Consider the following 19626-nt stretch of genomic DNA (forward strand, 5'->3'; position numbering starts at 1 on the left):
CGTCAAAATCGTCTGGCGACCTCTGGAGAAAGCTCACTCGTATGAGAGATGTACAGTACTGTACAAGTGTATGTACAATTTTACATAACTATATATGGACAGGAGGTGGGCACCTATCATTATTTTACCATCTTTTGAGGATGATCAAATATGCGATATCCTTATTGACCCTCGTCAAATGGGTTGTTTCTGCTCGAGGATTTTAACCTTTCGCATCGGGATGGACCACCCTTTTCTTCTTGGGGGTCAGCCGATTTTGGTTTGAGACTAGGGCCGAGGAACGATGCCAATCTGCGTATTACGAGTCGATTTACTTCCCAAAATGGAAGAAAGGGAGGGGCCAGCTCATGGAGGGGCACTAACTCTATCTGGCGAGAACGCGAGCGACGCGAAGGATGAAAGGGAGATGAGCAGGAAGTTGGACCCAAAATCATAATCATGTCTGACTTTCTGGTCTGTAAGGACTCAGGACGGACCGACTGGACCAGTCCACTAGACTCAAAGAGGGCGCGGGTCGTGGTCGGGTCGTGGTCGCGGGAGGGCAAAGTGCGTGGCCGGATGTAATCAGCATGAAAGGGAGGCTGGGGACTCGGGGAGTCACCTGAGATCTTCGATGATCTCAAGGACGGATTCCCTGTTCCTCTCGCGGGTCCGCCTCGCCGTAACCCCCGTCGTGGCCGGTGGCTCCGGGGCCTCCCTTCCCAGTGCGCCCAAACGACTAGCGACCGCCCTCCTCACCTGGTCGGAATCTCCCTGTCACGGTACGGTCCCGCCGCGTAAATTAAAAACAGTCCCGCTTTTTGCCCCTCCGTAAGCGATGCTTGGGCCCACGGCCCATCTTTGCCGCACACGCTGGACTCAGTTGGACTGGGCAGTGGGCAGTGGGCAGTGGGCACTAGGGCAGTGGGCACAGTGGGTGGTCCCTGCGATCTCCCTCCACTAACGCCACGACCACCACCTTGAGAGTTAGCCTAGCCAGCCCTCTTCGTCCCCTCCGTGACTTGACTTCACGGTCGAGCGTTCTCTCTCTCTCGGCCTCCTCTGGTCTCTTCCGTGTGTTCTGCCACCCCCCCCCCCCCCCCCCAAATGCCCGAAATTCCTCTTTTTCTCCTCATCCACTTTTCTTCCCCCTCCCCTCCCCTCCAACTTCTCTTTCCCCCTCTCCCTCATCCCACCTTCAACACCCGAAACCCTCTTCAACCCCTCTACACAGCGGCGCTTTAACACCCATCCGCACCTTCATTTTTCACTCGCCTTCTTTATTCTGTGGTTGATTCCCCCATACTTTCTTCATCGCTGCGTTTCTTGCCCCTCCCCTTCACCACCGCAACCTTTTCTCACCCGCCGACGGTGACTGAACGGCCTGTGGCTTGAATTTCCCACTTTTTTCGCATCTCGCGCCGCCCTTGAGACAGCAGCCACTCCTGCTCCCCCCCCCAAAACCCCATCATCTCACAACCCACCCAACTGTCACTTGATCTTTGGTTCGCGCACCGGACTTGGGTACATCAAGGAATGATCAGGCTCCCCAACGAACTCCTGTCTTCGACACGCCTACAGAATCGCTGCGAACTCACCCAGGGAACGATACCATCGTCGTCGACTACCACCGTTCTTGCTTGACAAGAAGTTAGTCCGACTACAACACATTCACACATGGCTCCCTCAGCTCCAGCGACGGCCAGTGCTTCACCGGCCAAGAAGACATCCGCCCCCGAGAAGAAGTACAAGTGCCAATTTTGCAACCGCGCCTTCAGTCGAAGTGAACATCGTAGTCGCCATGAACGCTCACGTGAGTATCCCTTGGTCCTCCATCCTACCACCACACTGTTCTCAGTCCCCCCCCCCCCCCCGGTGTCTCTTTCTGCCCGCTATCTCCATGGTAGTGTCATGCAGGTGCAAAGAGTCTATCATACCTTCATGACCTTGTCGTGCGAATACTGACCTCCATGGAATGGCAGATACCAAAGAGCGCCCCTTCAAGTGTCTGAAGTGTCGGAGCACTTTTGTTCGTCGCGACCTGCTTCTGCGCCATGATCGCACCGTGCATGCCAAGGATGGCGGTATCCCATTGGTCGCCGAAGGTCGCAGACGTGGTGGAAATGCTGGCGTGCAGAAATCGTCCTCGGCGGGCCCCTCCAAGCCCTCCATCACGATCGATCCAGCCAGCCTGGAGCAGATTGAGGCAAGCAGCGACGGTATGGTCGACCTTGAAACCGCAGCCATGTTGATGACAGACTTCCAACACAAGGCTGCAGCAGCGGCGACCGGTCAAGTTTCCGAGCGCTCCGAGTCCCTGTCCCCCGGTCAAGCATCCTTTGACCCGTACCTGTCCGGCAATGCCACCCTGCCCCAGATGCCCTGGGATACTCTTGTCTCCCCTGCGGAATCGAGTGCGATGCCCCCGTTAATCGACCGCCACGGCCCCGTTGGTGACGTGCTCCTCTCCCACTCGCTGTCCATGTCCGGCAATTCCACCCCGAACGCCTTGTCTCCCTACCCCTCAATGACCGGTCCCGTCAGCCCCGTCAACTATCGCCGCTCTCCGGGACCTAGCCAGGCTTTGACTTTGCCCAAGGCTCCTAAGATCGCCAGCGAAATGGAGCGTAATGTGGTGATTGAAAGCGTGCGCAAGGCCGATGCCTTGGGTGCCCTTCCCGAAAACTTCCAGATGCCCGCCATCGCGGCTTTGAATCAGTACCTCTCGACGTACTTCAATCTGTATCATCCCCACCTGCCGTTCCTTCATCAGCAGTCATTCCATCCCACATCGGCGCCTACTCCCTTGCTCCTCGCTGTGCTGTCCATCGGGGCTCTGTACACCTTCGAACGCGATCATGCCTTCATGCTCCACGTCGGCTCCAAGGTCCTAGTCAACCAATTCTTGCAGCACAAGGAGAACTTCGATTCTCGCAAGTGCCCCCTCTGGCTGATGCAGAGCACCCTGCTCAACATGGTCTTTGAAAGCTGGAGTGGCGACCCCAAGGGCCTTGAGTGGACTTGTTCGATCAAGAGTCTGCTAGCCAACATGGTGGCCGGCAACCGATACCAGCTCAAGCTGCGCACTGAGGCTCGCCAGGGTACCCAGCCGTCTCGCGATGACTGGATCGAGGAAGAATCCTGCCGTCGTACCTACTTTGCCGTCTACATCTTCTTTGGGATGCTCACCTTGACCTTCAATCACACGCCCGCCATGAGCTTTGACGAATTCGATAACTTGGAACTGCCCTCGTCGGAGTCCCTCTGGAACATGGAAGCCGCGGACGATGAGACCTGGCGCCGTAGCATTGCCGCCGCCAGCTCGATGACCGTTCGTGAGGCTCACGACTTCTTGTTCCAGGGCGAGCAGACTCGCTACAGCGCCTTTGCTACCCGGGTCCTGATCAACGCTTTGTTCCTCCAAGTGTGGAACCACAAGCGTAGCTTTGAGGCGCTCCAGGACGTCGTCACCGAATACAAGCTTCGACTGGCGTTGGAGACCTGGGAGAACTCCTTGGAGGTGTGTGAGCCCGAGACGATCGTTGTCCCGCTCAGCACTCCCCAAAAAGGTCATCCTCTCATCTTCAACTCCATGGCTGTCTATCGCAACACTCGCGCTCGCCTGGAAGTCGACTTAAAGTCCATCCAGGAAGCCATGCGATACCACTCATCCTATGAGGTGGCCGCCGCCATGACTGTCGCCCGTGAGAAGGTCAAGCGCTCGCAGGAAATGAACAAGGTTGTGCAACAATGCTTTGAGTGCATGGAGATTGCTGCGATCCAGGGCATTAACTGGGTGGCCAAAACTTCTGCCACCAACTGGAGCGTTGAGCATCCCCTTTGCGGCCTGGACCTGATGGTTATCCTGAGTCTCTGGCTCTATCGCCTGGAACATGACGACGAGCCAGCGACTGAGGCTGAATTGGCCATCTACAATAAGGTCCGCAACCTATTTGACGACGATGCCATCGATGCCTTTGGTAAACTCAGCTCCACCGTCGCCCGTGTTTGGGGTAATATCCTTGACGGGGTAGTTGTCTGGGGGTAAGTCCCATACAATTTCCTAATGCTGTGGGGGGGGGTTTTTTCATTCGTAAACGAGCTTTGTCATACTAACTTCTGTGTCCTATCCAGAATCACTAAGTTGATGGGCGAATCTTTCAAGCTTCACTCTCAGGCACTCGTTGGTTACGAGGATTCCCTGCGCGTCGGCAAAGATCAACCTATCCACGCGGTGCCTACAAAGTCGCTTGCCAGCGTTGGCACTGCCTACTAAGCCACTCTCCCCTCTTCGTTTTGATTTTAATATGCCTTCTTCAGTGGGTCTTCGGACCCGGCTGGAGTGAGTGCTTCCTTTTTTTTTTCTCCTCTTTCTCCGTTCACATCTCGGGTGCACCTGTCTCGTGGCTTTACTCTCCCTTTCTCACACATGCGCACACCAAAACATATGCGATACACACTCACTATTTGGACGTTACTTCTCTTGGGACATATCGGGGACACTCATGATCGGATTCATTGTCAGTGGGCTGGACGGAGGGTGTTTTTGAGGCTTTCCGCATAGGGAGATACCGCCGTCTTGACGCCCGATGGGTGATTCCTGACTAGCCAGTTTTTGTGCTTCTTGTTCTTCTGGGTCATTGTTGTTTCTTTCTTGGCTTTTGACGCTGATTTGCGTCTCGTTTTCCTCCTCTCCTTTCCTTATCTGCTTCGTCTGGGGGAGTTCGGTTTGGTCTCTTGTTCTTGGGCTCTGTCCCTTTCGACACCTGGCTGGACCTGCGTGTTCGTTTTGCACTCGATGGAGTTACTCTGCTCATCTTTGACTGCCTTGTGTGCTTTGCGACCAACCTTTCTAGCCCCTAATTATTCCCTGTCCGTCCCTTTTTGCCACTCGATCTTGCTTTGTTCTTTGTTGATGTCTTGGATACCTTTTTCCTTATGCTTTACCATTCTTCTTGAATTGGAATACCCGGTTTCGCACCGGTATCAGTGGCCACACTCATCATGCAGGGTTTACATCCTTGCGCCCGGTTTCCATGGGGTTCCTGAAGTAGAAAGTCTACATTCGTGGCCCACCCGCATTGACCCGTTTGTCCTTGTGCCATTCACTTTTGCGTCTGCCTGTCTTGGCTACTTGGCCATGGCTTTTGGTTGTTTTTTTTTGTTCTTTGCCTCGTTACGCCTGTTATGTCCTTTTGATTTTGATATCTTGACTCCCCCGCCATACAACCTGCTTTTTATGCCAACAGTCTTGTCTGTTTAATGCCCTTGATTGATTTGGTTGTTATCGTTGTTGCCATGTTGTTCTTAGTCCTTGCATCGTGGTCCAGCATTTCTGTTTCTCATCTGCACATGTTGATTTGATGGCTTTTGCTTTTTTGACTTTTCAGTCCTTGTTGCATGCGTTGATCTCCCTGTACAATACGTTATCGATGAATCTATCACAACTTGGCGGGATAAAATGATGTTCCTCAGTATCATGAATTGTAGTACGGTTGTTTGTCGGTATAATGGCTGGGCCGAGTATGTACTCCTCATGTCGAATTCTGTCATTTCTGTTCCAAGTCCATCTACATCTACCGAAGAGGTGCCGTAGATTCAGCACGTTGTGGTGAAGCATGTAATCAATTGGATCTCTTCGGCTTTTCCAAGTATGCTACAGTTCGTTCTTCTACCTAAGTGGCAAAGTTCTCTCTAGACATTGATCTTCCATTGTTCTTTAGACGGCTAGAAATCAAAAGAGTCCCCACGTTTACTTCCCCAAGGCAACAAACAATCGATCCCCAATATCCCCCAGACCCGGCACAATCATCCCCTTCTCATTCACCTTCTCATCCACGGCGCCCACCCAGACCTCGACCTGGTCCCAACTCTCGGCGACCTTGCGCACGCCGTCCCGACTCCCCAAGACGCTGAGCATGATCACGCGCTGGACGCCCCAGTCGCGCAGGGTCTGGATGGCGGCGTCGGCGGTGGCACCCGTGGCGATGACGGGGTCGAGCAGGACGGCGAGACGGGCGGCGGCGGTGTTGGTGGTCGGGTCGAGAGAAGCCGGGGAGGCCGGGGACAGGGCGGATTTGGAGAAGGGGAGGTTGTTGTAGTATTCGACGGGTTGGAGGCCGACGGGTTCGCGGAAGAGGCCGAGGTGGTAGATTGGGACGGCGGTGGGGAGGAGGGAGTTGATTGCTGATGGGTTGGGGGAGAGAAGAGAGTTAGATATGTGGGAAGGATCTTTTGAGATGGGAAAACGTGTGAGGTAGGGAGCGGGATAGGTGGGCTGAGAGGGAAAAGATGGTATCTACTAAGTGAACTAAGAGATTGTAGAGCTCAAGTGGGAGTCTGCATTTGGAAGGGGAGGGGAAAGAAGGTTGTCAGAGTGGTGGGGGAGACGGCGGCATTGGGAGGATCTCCGCGAGTCCATCGGCCGGTGTCAACAACAGTGAAAGTGGAAGCACAACAACCGCATGAATGACTTGACGTGAGAGGAAGAAGATGACACCGAAATTGGTCATTGGCATGAGGACTGAAGAGTCCAGACATCGACAGAAAGACGGTGCTTGTTCAAATGCTTACTTACCTTCAACCATTCCCAGTCCAGATCGCAAGATGGGGACCAGAGCCAAATCGACTGGATCGATGGTGGAAGTTTCGTACTCGATACCGAGCGGAGTAGAGTCCTACAGAATGAGAGAGACACATGATCAGTCCTGTTCTGTCTCCATGCGAGTGAGATCGAGGGAAGCGCTCATAGAGTGTGGTGAATTCAACACACCTTCCCCGCGGGAGACAAAGCCAGTCCCTTTGCAAAGGCCTCCACCCCAAGAATGGATGAGATCTCCTCGACCAGTGCCCGAGTCTCGCGTGGAGTGGTGCTCTGAGACCGCAATTGGGAGAGCTTTGCCTGGAGACATGGGTGAGAGGAAATATGGACGTTGGAAGGTAGAGACATGGCGGTGGAAAGTCGAGCGGGCCCCGCTGTTTCAGGCGAGGTAGTGTATGGCTAGTATAGACTCTAGAGCGGCGGAAGAAAGAGAATGGGGAGGAGGGTGAGTGCTTGAAGATGGATGGACAGTAGAAGAGAGAGAGAGAGAGAGAGAGAAAGACAGAGGGAGGGGTAATGAGAAGAATGGCTAGCGCTTGTCTGCTGAGCGTGAATATTCTTGGGCAGCTTTGCTTCAACCGAAAGGTTGCATGCGTTTGATCGTTTTGAGTTTCAATTTCCCTGAGAGAGAGAGAGAGAGGGCGAGATAGAGGGGGAGGAGATGCGGAGGTGGAGCGGAGAGAAGCGGGCGAGCTCTGTTTGTGATATTGAATTCTAGAGAGATAGAGCGAGCGGGATGATGTACTGTTCTTATCGAGAGAGAGAGAGAGAGAGAGAGAGAGTGGACGGTAGCACTCGAGCTCTTCCACTATTTACTTGATGGTCGGTAGTAGATTACCAGGTTAGTAGGTACCTACTACCAACGGTACTCTGTAGTAGACGACTAGACGGGCCCCTGGCCCTGAGCTTATCTATCACTTGGATCTGCTTTGAACTTGGATCTAAGTTGAGCTTTCCCTCTCTTTGCTCTGCCACTTTCTGACATCTGCCATATGCATGGACCTAGCATACTTGTCTTATCTTCAGCACCAGACATCTCTATATCCGTCTTCGATGTTTGCGATGTACCACAAAGTCTAGCAGGTTCAAACCTGGTGCAAGGCAAATGCCGTACTCGGGCTGGCCCGCGGAATGCCGTGGATGACCGGTGGCTTATCGCCCCGCTGCCTTATCACCTGATCATCTTATCGCCGACCCCGTCGAGTCTGAGCAGAGAGCCACTGGCATCGTGAGATAACTGAGATTATTAGGCTTAGCCTAGTAGATGGTCTGGACCAGAGCGAGGGTTCTAAGATAGCTTCTTGGATCAATAGAGACTAATCGCTAAGGAGCTGTCAGGGATGCTGTGTTCTGTGGGAGCTACGTCCTGTGGTACGGTAGGCGCCTACTACCACCTACGCAGTATCCGTACGGCTACCCCAGAGTGGCCATGTGCGTAGTGAGGTCTGAGTCGTTAAACAGAGATCATGTTGGGCGATCTGCAAACACGATCGATCCCCTGAGCCGTTGGACTCACGTTGAAACCTGAGCAGGGCTACCTCATCCCGAGACGACCCGGTGACTGGCCCTCGTGCCCTCTTGAAGAATCCTCCCCCTACAGTATCTAGCGGGAGCGTGAGAGATGGTCGGACACGCTGCCTCGGATCGAATACACGCTCCGGCGGCGGACCTCGTCCCGGAAGATCCTGAAGATTCTCCTCTCACAGAGGTAATAGCTCCAGAACCGGTAGAGCGCGTCGCCTCCCAGCGTTCGCAATGGGACGCTGCGCATCGCTCGGTAGAAAAGGAGCATGAAGACGCCACGAGGGGGCATGAGGGACGCTCTCCTACGGCAGCCGTCACGTCCGCGGCAAGCGACGACGATTATGACCCGGCATTGACAGAGACGACCGCGCCTCAGCCGGTCGCTCCAACCGCATCTCAACGGCAACAATGGTACTCGAGTCGCCCAGCCGAAGATACAACACCCGTCGAGTCCGCGCCAGCTACCTCTGTCTCGAAACGGGCCACTCATCTTTACACCATTTCCTACCTCGTCTTCTTCTCCATATTTGGCACTCTTGCGCGTCTGGGACTCCAAGCCCTCACCTTCTATTCCGGCGCCCCCGTGGTTACAGGAGTCATTTGGGCCAACGTCACCGGCAGCTTTCTCATGGGCTTTCTCATCGAAGACAGAAAGCTATTTCAACAAGAATGGGGGAATCCTCCCACGCCGCCATCGCAACATGCTGCCCCTCGAAAATCAGAGACCGAGCACGACGCTGAGCAACGACTCAAATCCCACAAGGCCGTGAAAAAGACCATTCCCCTCTACATCGGCTTGACGACTGGCTTCTGTGGCTGCTGTACCTCCTTTTCGAGTTTCCTGCGCGATGTATTCCTCGCGCTGGCCAACCAACTTCCGGACCCCTCGCTGCCGCCGGGCACAGGGATTGCGCCGCGCAACGGCGGATATAGTGTCATGGCTCTCTTGGCCGTGATCATCCTCAGCGTGTCCCTGAGCGTATCGGCACTGATTGTGGGTGCCCATCTCGCAGTGGGGTTGGTGCGAGTGACACCCACCATACCATTCAAATGGACCCGCCGCGTCGTCGACCGGCTCATGGTCCCACTGGCTTGGGGATGCTGGCTCGGCGCCGTGCTGCTGGCGATCTGGCCGCCTGATCGACATGCGGCGGATACCTGGCGGGGACGGGCGGTCTTTGCGGTGGTCTTTGCACCCGTGGGCTGTCTCATTCGGTATTATGTGTCGATGGCGTTGAACGGTCGGGTCCCGTGGTTCCCGTTGGGGACATTTGCGGTGAACATGCTCGGTGTGGCCGTGGAGGGGCTCTGCTACGATCTGCAACATGTGTCGGGACTTGGAGCCGGGGTCGGAGCATGGACGGGCTGTCAAGTGTTACAGGGGTTGATGGATGGGTTCTGCGGGTGTTTGACCACCGTCAGTACATGGGTGGCTGAATTGAACGGTGTTACTCGACGTAGACAGGCATATTTCTATGGGACGGTGAGTGTTGGTGTCGGCTTAGGATTGATGGTGGTGATCATGGGGAGTCTATTGTGGACCAGAGGGTTTGATGGACCGGTGTGTGGTTGAAGTGCATACAGAGATATGGAGAAGAAATAGGTCAGTCGTCTTAAAATTTAATCGGGGCACCCTCTTTGTATATAGTATGCATCCTCTTTCTTTCCTTCTTTCTTTCCTTCTTGCTTTCCTTCTTGCTTTCCTTCTTTCTTTTTTTTCCCAGACCGGGTAGTCTCATTCTCGTCCGAGTCGAGAAAGGTACATAAACTTAGATAAAAACACCAATTGTGCTGTGACACGAGACACAGTAGAGAGGTAGGGAGACATTCAACGTTCATATCACAGCGACACCCGATAAAACCATGATTCTCGTTGACCTGCACGCCCCATTGACTCAATCGTCCATCCATCAATTCGATTCATCAGGTGGCTCGACCCCAATATGAACAGATGAGGACCGTCCATCTATCCATGGACCACAATGGCCTCCCCGCAGACACCTCCTCACACGCACCTGCACTCGACATGTTCATTCTCGCTGGAAAAGGAGACACAAAAATCACAAAAGATCCGCTCTTCGCCTCGCCGCGGCCGCGTTCTCATTCCCCTTCCCATTCCGATCTGCACTCCCATCGTGACCCCCCTCCATCTCACTCTTCTTCCCCGACACTTCCATCGGAAGACGATACACGCCCCCCGTATCCAGCCCGATTCTACGCTCTGGTGCCGCTGCCGTTGCCGCTGGCGCTGTCGAAGGGAAATCTGGTCCTCGGGCGGCGCGGTTTTTGAGCGCCTTGCGGCGGTCGAGGTCCTCGGCTTGATTGCGGATTTGGATTCCTGGTAGTTGGGTGGAGCGGGTCTCAGGTTAGTCTTCCATGGGATTGAGAGAGATCCTATGGGATTTGGGATTTATAGTGCGATGGATGGTGAGGAGGGGAAGGGGAGAGAGAGAGAGAGAGAGGCAAAGACGGGAGATATGGAGTATTTATGGTAAGACTAAGGAGTGGTTGGGTAGAGCGTTGCGGATGATTAAGAGGAGTTGCCCCGTGATGGAGAGGGTGATGAACAAGAGTGAGGGAGTGAAAACTGGGTTCTTTTTTTCTTAGTTGACTTACGACGCCATATAATCGAGTAGATCCCAATCGTCAGCACACAAGCTCCGAGAACGGCGATCATGATGCCTATCTCTCGACCCAGAGAGGGCGAGAGGATTGGGTCGGGGTATCGAGTCATTTGAGAGAGAGGGTTGTGTATGCGAGTCGGATGAGCGAGAACCTAAGCTTGCGTGAAAGACTTAGGGTTGAGGAAAAGATGGAATATGAAATGCCTCACGGTATGCAAACAGGGAAGGCGTATCTTTCTCTTCGTCCTCGACTTTCTGTTGCCGTCGCTTTCTGGGAGATATTCTGGAAAAAGAGCAAGATGAGGAGGAAATCTCGCGCTCTCTTTCACGTGGATATTCCTTCAACCCGGACTCGAGGTGCGGATGAGAGCTATCGAAAATTTTTCCCAACCCGGGTGATTGTAGGGAGCCGTCCTGTGACAGCGTTCAGACACACAGTGATGACCAATGTGCGGCCGCTGCTTCAGCCTATACGACTAGGCCCGTGACCGTCTTGGATAGATTGCGGCAGTAGTAGAAGTTGTGATGGTGGTGTCTCTCGTCGACTATGAATTTGAACATGGCAATGGATCTATACGCAGTCGATGTGCCCGTTAGATATAAATAGGTCAAGTGGGCTGTTTTCCATAAACCATGGATTGGGGAGGATAGGTTCAGGTTGTAATCCAGTCCAGCGAAACAGCCTTCTTCAGTACAGACGGATTATAGACATTGATGGACATGGGAAGGGAAGATCCATCTTCACGGGGGTGTATTGCCTACCCTTTGGATCTAGCAGGAACAGTCGATCCCAGCTTGTACCTGTCTAGACTGAAATCGACCCGAATCTGGACCAGACGGGTGATAGTGAGAGAGAGTGTGTACTAACTCTGTGTGTGGATCGCGGGGGAGGAAGAAAAATTGTGGGGAAGTGGCACTTGAAGACTCGAGCAAAAAGACGGGGAAATCATGCGGAGAGAAGAAGGAGCTGAGGAGGGCAAAAGAAGGAGAGTCATTAAATCAAATTCATGGGCCAACTCTACCTTCGTACGTACTGCAGGGGCAGTGGTGCATGAGGTACTTTACCCCAGCCAACATTGAATGTATTCAGGTATGGATGTAGTATGTACTATGTACTATGTACTGTGTAGTATGTACCGTCCCTTGATTGCTGGAATACTGCATCAAGTCAATGATTGTCTGAGAAGTACAGAGTACATGCACGACACCGGCTTTTTACCCACCCCCTGAGTATCCGCTACTTTGCGTCTTCCTACCAGTAGATAGTAGGTACAGTACTACTATCATGGGCTGTCAATCGAGTCGAGGTTATCACTTATTTGACTCAGTACTGCCAGTATATTACTGTCCACTGTGTCCAGTGTCCACTGACCGCGGTCCAGTATGACTAGGAGTAACACTCACTTGTAGGGCTGACTATTCTCGAGCAACTCCCTCCCTTGTCAGACTACCGCAAATTGCCGATCAGTACACTCGTGGTGATTTAGCAAATGATGCACTGCCTTTGAATCACCAATCGTACCAGTAGTATCTTATCAACGATCCACCTGACATACTGCAATGTTAAGCCCGTCAAACTCCCAGTGACTGCCCACAGCTCAAAATAACATACCTGTCACCGTCAACCTGAAGCCGCCAACACTCAGCCCGGCCCGCAACTTCCTCGAGACCCGACTATGATTAAGAGTGACCTGTTCTATCCATCATTTGCATTCGTTGACAGTTCAAGCTGGTTCGTGACTTATTAGCCTCTGCTGTATACCGATAAGGTACCGTCATAGTACTTCTGGTTGTGGTACGGTGGTACCGACTACCCAGTAGTAAGTAGGTACTGTAGTAGTTTGAACAAGAAAAGTGCCCAGTGCCCAGTGCCCGGTGCCCAGCGACAACCTGACATGCGAGTAATGAGTCGAGGAGCACCACGCCTGCAAATACAAAATCCGACCAGTCATGAGAAAGAAAGAAAAAGACATATATCTCTGAGTTCCTGATATGTACATGTATTATCAATGACCATGGCTCCGCAGAATGAACAGATCCTTGATCATGGTCAAGGCCATCCGGGTCTATATTCACAAGCAACAAAGAGTCCTTTTCCTGGTTGAAGAACAGCAAGGGTCGATATAGAGGGAAGAGGAAAAAGAATAAAAAAAAGATAGGTATCATGTACAAATCATCTTGCTCCTCGCCGTTGCCCGATGACTCGAGGCCATAGCGGGAGAAGGAGGAGGGCAGAGAAAAGAGGTCCGCGAGAACCTCAGAAAAGAGATGCATGCTTGGCCTTTGTAGTAGGCGAGAGTCGTCTCGCCATCGGCCCAAGTCATGGATGCAAATTGCGATTGAATGTCCAACAGAGAATCGAGTCAACGCGGCGTCCCAAGGTCCAAGAGGAGCAGAGGAAGAAGAAGAAATCAAGAGGTCGCTGAATGTCGCCCAAAGATGCAGCCGGAGAAGTAGTTGAACAAAAAGGGAAGAAGATTAGAGAAGATTTGAAAAAAAAAAAGGCGATCAAGAGAAAGGGTGGAAGAAGGCGGGTGTATACGGTCGTCCCTTGGAAGTTGTGTCATGGAGAGGGGTATGTAGGTCAGAAGGAGAAAGTGAAGAGAGTCGGATCAATAAGGGAGTTCGGAGAGCGCGTCATTCACGTATCGTGTCAAGGTCGAGTGATCCCACAATCGGGGAGAGAAGGAGCAGGTCGGAGGCGAGGAACTTGAGGAGAAGAAAGAGAAAGCGGTATGGCAAGAGAATTCGAGGATCCGAAAATTGGAAGATTCGGGTCCATCCGGTCCACTCAGTTTCTTAACCCAGCATGACCGCAGCCAATGCTGTGCAAGTCAGACCGATAGCCATGCCAATCCATGGGGTCTGGCCGAGAGAGCCTTCACTGCGCGCCTGGAGGGTGTTCCGAACGGCACGTTTGTCCAGGGGCTCTCTCTTCTCAATCGTGTGTGCAGATGCATCGGACAGATGATCCTTGTAGGATTCCGGTATCGTGGCAAACGGCGCGCGCTGGAGCAGACTGTTGGCGTTGTGAACGAGACCATGGTCCGCGTGGGACAGAGGGTCGGCTAGTACGGCGGCAGGCGCCAGCGCGGCGAGGAAGATACTGGACGGTCTCATGGCGAGTGACGAGGAAGAGATCGTTGTGTCTGGGGGCAGAGTGGTTGCAGTTGCAATTGCAGAGTCTCAAGAGACGGTATCTGTGTATCTTCAAAAAGGCACTTTTGGAGAGAGACACTTTTGACGAAAGCGATGGTGTCGACTTGCGCAAAATAAGCAATGCCAAGGAGGTGCGGGTCAGCGCAGCGAGAGAATGATATTCAGAGCGGTGGTAGGAGTTGGCAAGGCAACGGGCAGAGCGAGCAATCAATCGAGACTCCTGTATCACCGATGTGTGGACACGTCGAGATGCTGTCCGAGATAACTGTGGATTGGAGGGAGAGGGGAAAGGTGAAGAAGAAAAAGAAGCATGCGAGGAGGCCAAGAGTATCGGGCAAGTCTAATAGCAGGTGAGGCAGGGGGGAGGCCTAGAAGGGTGGATTTCTCGGTGGAGTTGTTGTGATGGGGGGGGCGGAGGAGGCTGGTCCACGACGGAAACACAGAAGAGTCGGGAGTTGTCCAGTGGGAGGGCCAGACTATCCTGTCACTACTCAGGGTGGAAATCAAGGGTTCCAGGGGGTGTCCAGCTTGGGGAGAAGACTTGGGAAAAACGAAAGGGAGGAGTAATTGAAAGGGAAAAAAAAAAGGGAAAAAGGTAAATTAAGGTGTGATGCGCTAACCCAACCATGAAAGTGGTGATCATCACGGATCCAGGATCCAGAAGACCGAACCTGAGGTCGAGAATCGAGACACAACAGTCGTACAGTTAACACTTACAGTAACAGTAGTACTTATGTACTACTTACTACTTCGGTCCTCCTCTATGTGTACCGCGTCTGACAAGTCTTGATGGCAGTAACGTTCGGCCGGTTGAGAATGGCAATTCACTTCCGTTGCTGAACCTTGGCACTGGAGGCCAAAGGCTACCAGACCCAAACTTTTCATCCAACTCATTGGCTCAGAGCGGCTGTTGACGCCCACGAGGTGGGGCTCAGTGGAGCCGTTGAAAAGTAATAAATGGCTAAATTGCCCGTCGAGGCGTACACGGACATTGTATTGTACAGCACAATACTGTATTTCATCCATCAACCGGAACAACTCTCGGGAGCCATAATGATCTGGCGCCTGGCCAGATGCAAAGAATAGACGACGCCACCAAGAGGGGAAGCAGTCGCCAGTGGTGCTCTGTGCCTTGGTCAACCTGGGAGGGCCGGTGGTGGTGACTTTTGCTCAGATAGCTTGAACTCTACTGCTGTCCAATACCCAAATAGGGTGTGCTTTCAGTCCAAAATTAGTTCTTCCCAGAAAGAACAATCAGGGCGATCAAAACTCGAGGCTTCACTTTTTGCAAAGGTACGCATCCTTATGATCATCGATTGATTTGCGGTAGAATGATACTGTAGTACTGTAGTACCTCACGAGGCCCATTACTACCTGGTACCTTGCGATGAATGGCGGGCTTCGTGCAACGCGAATAGTGACCCGACGATGAGGCTCACGGGCAGTACGGCTATCGTTTCCTTCTTGACCGCCTTGTATCAAAACCACTGTAGTACCATAGTACATATGTAACACTAACTATGTAGTGTATACAATTAGACACTAGTACACTAGTACAGTATCACTGTCCCTGTATGATTCTGTAAGTTACCATGAATCATACAATCATAGCGTGATCATCACAGTGATCAGCAATGACTCGATATGATTTGGCATAACTGGAGTCACAGTGTCGTCAATCTGGATGTCTTCAACTACCAATCCTAATCCCCAATCATCATTCTTTGCACTCACTCACAACATACGCTATCACAGTGCATGGAAAACATGAGGCCTATGGTTACTCTTATTGCTTAACCTCTCCTCATCCTGTGGGCGAGCCTGGAACCATGCAAGCCCCGTGCCCCTGAATGGAGTTCTCATCAGCACAACCACGGCTCCGAAATTCAAGGGACCCATGCAAAAGTTCAAGTCGGAAATGCGCAACCCCCCCAGCAATCATTCTCCGTCCGCCTCGTGGACCGTCTGGGAAGTAAAGGCCGAGCATCAAAGTGTCGACTTTTCTCATGGCACAAGATCCCAGACTGACTGTGGTCACTGGTCACTGGTCGCTGCTCTACTACTGCCGTCCTCTCAGGCTCTCACCCTGGCGGATCGATAGTCCGAACGCCATCGGCATTCCGTCTCTTCCACTCACACGGCACCAGTGACAATTTTGACCCTGGTGCTTCCACACACGTTTTATTTTTTCAAAGGATAGCTCGGACGGTGGTGCTACCTTTATTCTTGGTCCTCAACCAGGCACAGTGGTGGGGATAGCATCACCATCCCAAGTGGATGGCCTCTTCACTACTCGCTAGACCCGATCACATCTATCTCGCAGTCGTCGTAGGTTCTCCCATGTTGTCATCTCTTCTAACGGTCGGTGTTGGTAGTACAGTAGTGAGCATCACTGAGTAGATGCTTTCTCTTTCTGTCATACCACAAGAGATTAGTGAAACGAGGCTCTAGACCGTGCAGCTTCGCGCCTATACTGGCCAGTGGCCAGTGGCCAGACCTTGACTGCTCTAGTCGGTGTGACTACTTAAGCTCCATTGCTAAGGTAGGAACTCGGAAGTCTCACATCTATCACTAAGACCGGTAGCGTCTTAATTGATTAGCGGCGTATCCACCCTCGTGGTTAAGGAAATGTGTCCCGACTCCCGAGCCCGATCTTTGGGGTATTCAGTATCGTCATATCGTGATGAGTACCGTATTGCACTATGGAGGACTCAGGACTGTAACTCCGAAATCAAGAAGGGTCACACTTACAGCCGAACCTCACCGGGCAACGAGCCCTAACGACGTAATCATCGACAACTCGAACTTCCTCAGGTGTCTCCGCACCTCATGGATCGAGAGTCAATATTCTTGATAAGAGCGGATGTTTTACGTTACTATACAAATATATGTACAGTACCTTGACAGTATCAATCCTATGAGCTGTGTAGACGGTAGACTGTAGACTGTACTAGGTAGAGTGTAGAATAGTAGAGTAGTCGAGAAGTAGAGTGTAGACTGTAGACTGTAGACTGTAGACCTAGACTGTAGACCTAGACTGTAGTACGTCCGTGACGTGAGATCAGTAAGCTTGCAAGATCTTGAAGTTGAACCAGGCAACCAGCTGCCTTGCACTTAGAAACACATCCGGCCTTGCCCAGTAGTATCACTACATGTACCAACTATCAACGAGGATCTGCGTCACTACTAGATCAACCGTCTACGGTTCAGCGCCAATTTCCAAGATTTGCTTCCGTCGAGGTTGACAGCCATGACAAGCTTTTCCTAGGTTTCACCACGTGAAGAAAGTGTCGAGACAGCCACCCAGATTCACATACTCCTGAGTCTTGTCCCTCTCCTCCTCTCCAGTGTCCAGTGCTCCACAGCTTCAAGTACAGACTGTGTGCATGAAGATCCCGCACTCGTGGTGTTCCGAGTCCACGTGATTTCTCCCCTCGGGAACTGTCCCCGTACTGTGGAGTGGAGAATGGAAGCTCCAAGATGAGGGCTCCATGTTCAAGGCCCTGCACAGTGAAGTCAAGACGTACATACTTGCAAGGAGTTCCAAATGCCTTCATCATCTAAGATATAGGTGCGCATACACCATCGCTTGTTGAGTGAAATTCATTGCAGGGCTAGTATGGTAGAAGACCTCTAAGAAACGCCATGTCAGTTAAGACATTCCATGAACCAACGCCCCAAAGTAGTCCATTTTGCCCAGTCAACCTGGTCTGCATACCTCGAGAGCATCACAGAATCCAAAGTCACTGTCAAAACTACAAAATCTCATCCCAGTTGGGCGAAACCGTAAACTTTCCAGCCAGCTGGCCCATTGACCAGACCTTGTTCTCACTCTCATCCCGAGGAGGTGCCCCGTCCTCATCTTCGGCGGGTTTGGACACAATCACCGCTTCCTGCACAAAGTCCACCGGGGTGGCACGGTCGAGCTCGAAAGGAATGCCACCCCAGTCAAGAGTGATCCGGCCAGACTTGTGCACATTCAACTTGCCAACTCGGCCGGCGGGAACTGTCCACTGTGTGGCTGCGGTAATGCACTTGGGAGCATCCGATGCACTGTCTTCCACAACCTGCATCTCCTCGTCTTCAGTCTTGACAGCAACTTCTGCGGGCTGACTAGGTGGTTCGGGTTGGGTCTGCGCTGCACTCGCGGATGACTGCGGCGACGGGTCCTTGTCCTTGGCGAGAACGAGATTGGGTGTCATCGGAGGGAATTGCACGAGGAAGAGTTGTCCCTCAAGAGCCTGGTTGGTGTAGGTCTCTTCTTCCTCGCCATCATTATCGGCCCCTTCGGTCTCTCCATCGCCGGTTTCTGTAGTTGTGTCCGCGGCAGGCTCTCCGCCGGCAGTAGCTGGCTCGGCGGCAGTGGTCGCTGCTCGTGTAGACTTCTCCTTTCTTTCATAATACAACAGATTCCGCATGTATTCCAGATCCTCCAAGTGACGATCGTGCTCGTCAATTTCTTCCTTTGTGCGCAGCAGCTCTCGTGGATCTCTGCGAACCTGGTCGGGTTTCTCGGCTTGCACTGTTTCGAATTCTGGTTCGGCTTCAGGTTGAGTTTCGGTTTGCGATGGTTCGGGTGTCGACAGCTCGCGGGGACTCGACACCTTTCGTCGAACTCGGACTCTTTGAGTAGGAAGGAAACCGTCATCGTCGTGCGGGACATCGGCCATGGGTGTATCTGCATCGTCCACGGGCTCGGCCTTCACCCGCGGCTCTTCTTCGACTGGCGGCGCAGCAGCAGCAGCTTCAGCCGCCTTGGCCTTCTTCGCTTCTTCAGTCTTGGCTGATTCGAGCTTTTGACGAACCTCGTCGGTCTTGGCGGTGCTAGACTCCATGTTCACGCTGATCACGCGTTCCTCGTGCTGTAGACGAGCGACTCGGATAGGCCGTAATCCATCGCGTGAACGCATGGGCATCTTGCCCTTGATCTGTTTGGAGTCCACCTCATCCTCGTCATCACTCTCCAAGTTGATTTGGTCGATGCTGATGCGCAGGCCCTCCTCATCATCTTCCTCTGAATCGTAATTCATGCCACCACCACCACCACCTCCTCCTCCTCCTCCACTAAATCCAGACCGGAACCCACTGCGTCCACCACCACCAAATCCACCACCACCGCCGCCATGGCCTCCGAAGCCGCCGCCACGACCTCGTCGCGCACCTCCGAATGGTCCAACTCCACCCATCGGTCCACCACGGCCGCGGAATGCACCACGGCCTCCGCGATTTCCTCGTCCTCGTTGCATGGCGGCAGCTTCGCGCAGTCGCTCGTTTAAACGTTCTTGCTCGCGCTTCTCGATCGCGTCACGTTCCTCTTTGCTTCGACGTACAACCGCCTTGGGCTTGTATTTCATAACAGGTTTGGCTTGCTCGCCGCCCAGCGTAGAGGGTGGCCGGTTGGCCGCCGGAATACTCCCAGATGGTTTGCGGTTCTTGAGGGATTGTAGTCGTTGGACAGGACGACCAGCAGGACCAGGTGTCGTCCTGGGGGTTGATGTGCCGGATTCTGTGCCATTTTGAGGTGTGGAGGCAGGCGCACCCGCTGCGTTTGCTGGCGCTGCGCGGCGAGCGCTCGACTTGGGAGGCATGTTTGCTGAAAACTGCACTGGCAAGACGCCGTTGGCGTCCCGCTCTGTCGAACGAGCAAAAAAAAAAAGAAGTTCAGGCGAGGGACGGCCCCGGGAGATTAGATATGTATTGCGACCAGCTGGAGCCCTTGAATCGCCTGACTTGGTATAT

General features: G+C 52.9%; 6 protein-coding genes across 6 annotated transcripts; 2 read left to right on the forward strand and 4 right to left on the reverse strand.

The window, feature by feature from the left end:
* Nucleotides 1–1656: 1656 nt before the first annotated feature.
* On the forward strand, nucleotides 1657–4255 carry N7539_003603 (C2H2-type zinc finger protein; the record flags this gene model as incomplete). The annotated part of the gene is made up of 3 exons (XM_056933205.1): nucleotides 1657–1792; nucleotides 1962–4023; nucleotides 4114–4255. 3 exons carry the CDS (start codon nucleotides 1657–1659, stop codon nucleotides 4253–4255), a joined length of 2340 nt encoding a protein of 779 aa, XP_056790746.1.
* Nucleotides 4256–5731: 1476 nt separating this feature from the next.
* On the reverse strand, nucleotides 5732–6928 carry N7539_003604 (uracil phosphoribosyltransferase; the record flags this gene model as incomplete). Its single annotated transcript, XM_056933206.1, has 3 exons — nucleotides 5732–6165; nucleotides 6557–6656; nucleotides 6752–6928. 3 exons carry the CDS (start codon nucleotides 6926–6928, stop codon nucleotides 5732–5734), a joined length of 711 nt encoding a protein of 236 aa, XP_056790747.1.
* A 1273-nt stretch (nucleotides 6929–8201) lies between these two features.
* On the forward strand, nucleotides 8202–9677 carry N7539_003605 (uncharacterized protein; the record flags this gene model as incomplete). The annotated part of the gene is made up of 1 exon (XM_056933207.1): nucleotides 8202–9677. The coding sequence occupies one exon, from the start codon at nucleotides 8202–8204 to the stop codon at nucleotides 9675–9677; it is 1476 nt and encodes a 491-aa protein (XP_056790748.1).
* Nucleotides 9678–10164: 487 nt separating this feature from the next.
* On the reverse strand, nucleotides 10165–10838 carry N7539_003606 (uncharacterized protein; the record flags this gene model as incomplete). Its single annotated transcript, XM_056933208.1, has 2 exons — nucleotides 10165–10442; nucleotides 10721–10838. 2 exons carry the CDS (start codon nucleotides 10836–10838, stop codon nucleotides 10165–10167), a joined length of 396 nt encoding a protein of 131 aa, XP_056790749.1.
* Nucleotides 10839–13527: 2689 nt separating this feature from the next.
* On the reverse strand, nucleotides 13528–13848 carry N7539_003607 (uncharacterized protein; the record flags this gene model as incomplete). Its single annotated transcript, XM_056933209.1, has 1 exon — nucleotides 13528–13848. One exon carries the CDS (start codon nucleotides 13846–13848, stop codon nucleotides 13528–13530), a length of 321 nt encoding a protein of 106 aa, XP_056790750.1.
* Nucleotides 13849–17642: 3794 nt separating this feature from the next.
* N7539_003608 (putative DNA-directed RNA polymerase III RPC4) lies at nucleotides 17643–19475 on the reverse strand (the record flags this gene model as incomplete). Its single annotated transcript, XM_056933210.1, has 1 exon — nucleotides 17643–19475. One exon carries the CDS (start codon nucleotides 19473–19475, stop codon nucleotides 17643–17645), a length of 1833 nt encoding a protein of 610 aa, XP_056790751.1.
* Between the last annotated feature and the right edge of the window lie 151 nt (nucleotides 19476–19626).

The sequence above is a fragment of the Penicillium diatomitis genome (assembly GCF_028827545.1).
Source record: "Penicillium diatomitis strain IBT 30728 chromosome Unknown utg000004l_segment0_segment0, whole genome shotgun sequence".
NCBI classification, from domain to species: domain Eukaryota; kingdom Fungi; phylum Ascomycota; class Eurotiomycetes; order Eurotiales; family Aspergillaceae; genus Penicillium; species Penicillium diatomitis.